The 7,089-nt window shown below is 26.9% G+C and overlaps 1 protein-coding gene across 1 annotated transcript; it reads left to right on the top strand.

Moving 5' to 3' along the window:
• Window positions 1–5,204: 5,204 nt before the first annotated feature.
• On the top strand, window positions 5,205–6,101 carry LOC111298535 (uncharacterized). Its single transcript, XM_022893249.1, has one exon. It carries the CDS (start codon window positions 5,553–5,555, stop codon window positions 6,099–6,101), a length of 549 nt encoding a protein of 182 aa, XP_022748984.1. The 5' UTR covers window positions 5,205–5,552.
• Window positions 6,102–7,089: the final 988 nt, after the last annotated feature.

The following is a 7,089-nucleotide window of genomic DNA, read 5'->3' as shown; positions in this document are numbered from 1 at the left end:
ACCAAATTATTAGAGAATTTCATAATATAATCTTTTTAATAATAATAAAAATTTCAATCTTACCAAACTATTAAATGATTTAAATCTTGAATTAAGTATTACCAAAATATTTGAGGATTTAATGAATGTTTTGTAAAAAATAATAATAAAATTTTTAATCCTACCAAACTATTGGAGGATTTAAATATTGAATTAGATCTTATCAAACTATTGAAAAATTTAATGAATTTTCTTAAAATAAATTTCATACATAATTTTACAATAAAATCTCACCAAACTATTAGGAGATCTGAATCAAAGTAAATTTTACTGAATTATTGGAAGGTTTTACTGATTTCTTTAAATAAAATATGTTAATGGATTTGACAATAATGTCTCTTCAGAGTTAGACACTAGTTTCCATGAATACTTATGAGGTGAGAAAGTTATCTTAAATTACTACCAAATTATTGAAATAATTTTAGGATCAATTTCTGATAATTAAATTATTTGGCAAATTATAAAAATATTTTAAGGCTTGGATAAATTGAAATAAAATTGGTACCATCATTTGGATGGATGCTGTTAGAGTGTTATAACCTTCCTTATGCATAATTGTACTTTTGAATCTAAAATATGATTTCGTAGACTAGATTCTATCATTTGAAGATACTTAAATCAAACTTAAGACTTCTTTTTAAAATGATACAAATTCAATTAGGTGATCAATTGCATTTAAATAAAAAAAATTGGTAGCGACTCTTAAAATCTATTTTTGGTGATAGGTCTATGGATCTATACATTATAGCAAATCTAATGATAAAAAACTAACTTACTAAGCAAACTTTGGCCCAATAATATGTCATAACATATTTGTTCAGGGGAGTTGATCGCTAGAGGTAAAAATCAAGAATTGTCACCAATTTTTTTAAGTGTGATTGGCCACCTAAAGATCATCTTTTAATAAAAATCTTAAAATTAATTAAGACTTACTAAAAGATGTGTAGATCTATAAAATCATGATTAGGTCCAAAAGTACAATTATGAATAAAAAAAAATTAGCACTTTCACATCGCCCATTCAGAGATGATACCAATTAAATGTTTTATCTATTTACTTTGATAATATGGTATTTTTTATATTTAAAATTGATTTCCTATAAATTTATTCATGGAAAACGTTTTTTTTTTTTTCATGAAACTTATTACTTATACATTTTATAAATTCTCCAACTCTCTAGTAGAATTTATGAAAAAATATCTTCACCCAATAAAATTTCAAAAAAGTTGACTAGTCACAAAATATCTAGAAATTTCATCCAAAGATGTTTTTCTTTTATTCACAAACAATAAGAATAATTTAAAGTATTATAAATTATTTATGATTATTGTTATTGTTATTATTATTATCATTATTTATGAATTATTATAATTATTTTTGTTATTGATTTTACGACCATCTAAACTCTTTGATGAAATCTCAAAATTATTTTTTCTTGATAATAAATAAGACTTTAAATTTTCCTTAAAAATCTTCATTTAAAATATTTATTTAAATAAATATTTTTATTTTTCATTTTTCATTATTTATTTTTATTATTGAAATAAATCATTATTTTAATAAAAAATAATTTTAAAATTATCCTTGGTGAAATCTCAAAATTGTTTTTTCTTGCATTTATTAAAGATAATTAAACACTTTCAATTTTCTTTAAAAATTACATTTTAAAAGATTTATCCAAACAATTAATCATTTTTAATTCATTTATTATTTTTAAATTTTTACTCTTTAACAAAAATAATTTCTTAAATTATCCCAAAGTTTTAATGAAATTTAAAAAATATTTTGCTTACAATAATTTTTAAATTTTTGATTTTTCACAATGATTATATTTTTAAAAAATTATTCTTTTTTTTAAATTTTAATAAACCTACTATTTATTTTAATTTTATAATTTATTTCTTAAAATAATAATATCATAAAATACAAAAAAAAAATCAACAAAAAATAAAAAAAAAAACTTACCAAATGGGTCAAGTTTGCACGCAAATCCTAACTGCTCAACCCGACTCCTTCAACTCCAAAACAACATCATTTAAGATTAGGTATTTAATGCCCTTTTCTATATTTTTTATTGTCTCTTTTTTCCCTCTTTATCTTCCCCAGAGAGCTTCTCTATCTAAAAAACTCAACCCCTCGCAAAAACCCATATTCTAGCATGCTATCATCTGAATCTTCAACCGGCACAGGAAAACTAAAACTTTCCCAGGTCTCGATCTACTTCTCAAATCCCAATGGCCAAAAAATTGAAATTTTTCCAAAATCGAATGAAGCCAAAAATCTTTTTAAAAATTTCAAAAAAAAAATCCCAAAATGCTCCCTTAATCTTCTAAACACTTTTTTTTAAATTGATTTTCTCAAAAAAAAAAAAAATTCCTCAAGTGCCTAGATCAAAAATTTTGTTTTCAATTTTTTTTTTTTGTGTTTTTGAATTTTTTTTTAAAGAAAGACTTCTGTGTTGGTTCCCTTTAAAAGGATGTGGCTAAATAGTTTTTTTTTTTTTTTTATGTTGATGGATTTTGGTTTAGGCAAAGTGGTAGTGCTTTTTTTTTTTTTTTTTTTTTTATTGCTAATTCTCTCTGTGTCAATCAATCTGTGTGAATGTTTCATTTATAGAAACAATTGAGGGTTCAAATCCCCTGTTTTAAGGCATTGTAGAAGACTTTGTTTGCTACCATCGGTGACTTTGGCATTGAAAGGTTGGTGGGCATTGGATGGCTGAACAAATTTTGCATGAAGTTTTATAAGTGGAGTTCATAAAGTTTCATATTAAAAATAAATAAATAAAAATTTTAATAAAAAATTTTAATTGATAGAATGATAAAATTTAATGTGAAAATTAATAATATGTAAAAAAAATTATTAAAAGTATTGTTTACAATTTAACTTGAATTAATATTTTTTTAACGGTAAAAATTCTGTCAATAATTTTATTAAAAATGTCTATTTAATAAATATATCAAAATTTTTTTAAATTTTACACACTTAATTTATATGATAAAATTTTTTATTTTATTGATTTTAATTTTTGATTTTAATTTTTATTAACTCATTTCTAATAAAATATTTTAAGAATTTTACCTACAAAATTTCATGTAAGTCTTTTCTCGGATGACTTAGGGTTCTGACAAAGTTAGACTAATTGCAGTGCATTGAATGCACTTAGACCATGAAGAAAGGAAGGAAGAAAATACGAATAAGGAAGAAAAGAAATAAGAAAGAAAAAAAAAGTTAATAATAATAATTAACGAAAATAAAAATTTAAAAACTCCAACATAAAAATAATCTAATACTCCACTAAAATTCTCGAACCAATCCAAATGAAATTAAATCAGTTCGGATTTATTTGGCCACAATGTCTTTTCTTTTTTTTGGGAAAAATAAGTGTCTACGTACACAATGCTTTTTAATTAATTATTATTGAGATTCTTTAATGAGGAAACTAGAAACATACTTAAAACAGGAGGTGAAGAAGATAAGTCAAAGCCTCTCTGAATTAATTCTTTCGTGTGATGAAACAATGAATGAACTGGCACTAGGCAAAAAGTACAGCACTTAAATTGTTGTCATTGACCTCCATCTTCCATTTGTACAAGACTGATTTAAATCTTAATTATTTATAAATTAATTAGAATTACAATTCTTGAAGGATCACATTTAAACTTTGGAAAAGAAGCTGTTTCAAGGGACAGGGTAGGGTCAAAGATTAAGTATCTGATCAAACGCGTTCTTCTGGCCGTCTTTAGTCTCAACTTACCCATCTAAAACGAAATTAGGATACACTAAGAGACATAAGATATGTTAGAAGATTTCTAAATAAAATTAATTAACGGGTTCCATCAATTTATTCATTTTTATCTGCTCCCTCATTTCCCTTCTAATCTTTAATTACATTATAGACAGGAGTAGATCTAATAATTTATGTATTTTTATTATATTTATTTATATTAAACACGTATAAAATAAAAAAAATTATCATATTACAATTTGTGTCGATATTATTAAACATAATACACATTTTTTCAGACCCATGCTACATATATATGTATATATATATTTTCAAACTTTAACCTGTGCTATTTTTATTTCCTTTTTATAATTTTTAATATCATGTTATCATGTTATATTCAAAATTATCAAATTTAAACTGGAGCCAATTGTTTAGTCGGAACTAACTTGCATTAAATGAATAGGCAGGGGGCTAACGAGAATGAGCCTCAAAGAAAACTTTTTTGCTTTAGATGATGAAGCATACCATTAGGTGACATGGATGCTCCCAATCAATTTTCCTCCTAAATTTTTTTCATTAAAATTAAAATATAAAAATATATCACATGATCGCCCTTTCCCCAATCTAAATAGGGTAAACAAACGAGGTGATATGAAATTGAAAGTCAATTCTCCTTGCTATAGTGAGTTTAGGAGGAAGAATTTTCAGAAACTATCTGGTTTTTTGCTTACCTTATTAAAAACCTTTGGAAAATAATGTCAAAGATGCTTCAACGACGCGGTTTGATGATTAAAAAAAAGAAAAATGTTCTCCTTATGCCATGGATCAGTCAATTGTGAGAGATTTGCATTCACATATTCAAGATGAGGATCATGTCAATGAAAGTAGCATATTATCTCTCTCTCTCTCTCTCTCTCTCTCTCTCGTGAACTATAAATATTGTATGCAAAAAATATATTTGCATGATGTGAAGTTCAAAGGTTTTATTAGGTTTTCACACTATTCTTCAAGATAGCAATGATCAATTTTTCTTCAAAAATTAGAAAACAAAATACCCTTGGTGAAAATCTTTAAAGCCGTCTGTGAGTCATTTTTTACTTCCTATTCATAGCTTAATCATAAAAATTCCAACTAAATTATTACAGTTGATTTTTTTATCAAAATTTTCTAACCTTGATAGTTATTATTTTAAATATTTTAATCAATTATATTTTATAAAACATATATTTAAAAATTATTTCATTCAAAGTATTTAAAATATATATTTTTCATAGTTTTACCAATAATAAATATAAATAATAAGAGGTAAAGTTTAAAAAATTAGATAAAAAATCAAAATGTGATAATTTAATAGAGACAGAAGGAATAGTAAATTAATTGAGTATTAAGGTAATTATGTACGTGCCAAGAAAAAGGGTAACGCGTTGAAACCGGATTGAAAGGAACATGAGCACAAATCAGATGTTCATAAACCAAATCAAAGTGTCTGTTTGTGAGACTGTGAAGAAGATTGATTCTATATACTAAAATAGATTACTAATTTACTAAATATGGATCCATCATAAAGCCGGTTGAAAGGAAAAGTCCTAATGCAGACGCCAAAAGCTAGTCTCTCCTAATATAAATACAAAGAAAATGCAACGAAAAAGCCAATGTCTTCTATTTGTCTCTATGTTTCTTCTTCTTACCCTTTTTCCCACCATTCTCTCCCTCGTTTTCTTTCTTTCTGAGTGGTTTATAGACTAATTATTTGGAAAAGTTTTTGACAAATTTGGGGTTGGGGATGGAATCAGGGAAACAAGGAAGCTCTGATGCTTCGAGTGAAGAAAATGATCGGGTTGATCCAGTCAAGGGCGACATGGCTGCAACCACCAAACGCTCCTATGAGTGCACTTTTTGCAAGCAAGGCTTCACCAACGCTCAGGCCTTAGGGGGGCACATGAACATACACCGAAAAGATCGAGCCAAGGCTAAGCAACCAACGAGTTCTTCGGTTCCAACTGAGCCAATGAATGAGGAGTACTACATGAACCCTAGATATGTTCCACCATTAATCCCAACTGAACCATCAAAGGACTATCCGGTTTTCGAAGCTAAAAGGAATTATCACTTTTATTTTCAGCCACCAGTGTCTAGCCCTAGACTCCCATATGCTTATTGTGACAGTGACTTTCTTGTGCCCGCCAGGTCTCCATCTTTGAGCACGAATGAAGAGCTTTCCGGAGCAAATTTGAGCCTTCAAATTGGCCCTACAAATGTAGATGATAGTGAAGTGAATAGAATGAAAGAAGATGAAGTGGATTTGGAGCTTCGACTCGGTCACGATCCATAGTAGACTGTTCTTATTCTAGTATTAAGAGAATTTATTGCACAGTGGAGAAATTGTTCCGATAGGCACTGTTTCATAGGCAAAGTGATTTTAAAAAGCTCTCTTTTTCGCACAAAACATTGTTTGTGAGATTCTTCCTTTAGATTTTAAGAATTTAGAAATGATTGTGGGCGTGCATTGAGATTGAATTGAAGAAGAGAAAAGGGATTGGTTGTTCTAAAGTTCATTGGGATGAAAGCCCGAAGAATCGCTCAGAATGAATTGCAGTAACTATAATCAATGCTCCCTGAGGTAAGTATATGAATTATTCAATGTGTTAATGTAGAAATTCAGCAGAAGTTTTCTATATTTTATTTTTAATTTTCCACAGATTGCATTTATTTAAATTTATGTTTGTGATTGTAAAGGAATATTGATTTAAGGTAAACATGTTTAACAATTACTATATATTTTTCATTTCTACTTCAACAAACTTCCTCTCTCTTCCTTTCTAAATATAATTTAATTATACAGCCAATTCAAAGTTGAAAACCTGAAATTTTATCCTCTGAATTTGATCAAGCAACATGTAACACAGTATCTATCTTTTTGTTATTTCATCTCTAATTTTCTTGTTGTTTTTCAGTTGATGCTAGACATTAGTTTGACAATAACTTTGTTATGAACTCTTGTCAAAGAGAATTTAGAGAAAAACATATGTTGCATTTCTAATTTTTGCTCTTAATTGAGAATAATGATACAAATTTTTTGTAAAATTGTTGACAATTTGCTCAATTTTTTGCCATATATAATTAAAATTTAAATCGCCAGTACTTGGATTTTACAATCCCTATAAAAGCAGGTTGATACGATAATTGTTTAAGTTTAATCTGTATAACACGTTCGGTACTTGTACATCTAATCCTTAAAATCATTTTTTTGTTAGCATCATCAATAAAAATGATTTAATTAAGTAATGACATTGATGTTTTCTCTGGGAATTCTATGGTAC

This window comes from Durio zibethinus, chromosome 16 (assembly GCF_047325235.1).
Source record: "Durio zibethinus cultivar Kanyao isolate XHJ-2024 chromosome 16, ASM4732523v1, whole genome shotgun sequence".
NCBI lineage: Eukaryota > Viridiplantae > Streptophyta > Magnoliopsida > Malvales > Malvaceae > Durio > Durio zibethinus.
Note: the sequence above shows the minus strand (reverse complement) of the source record. Positions and strands in the feature narration are given on the sequence as shown.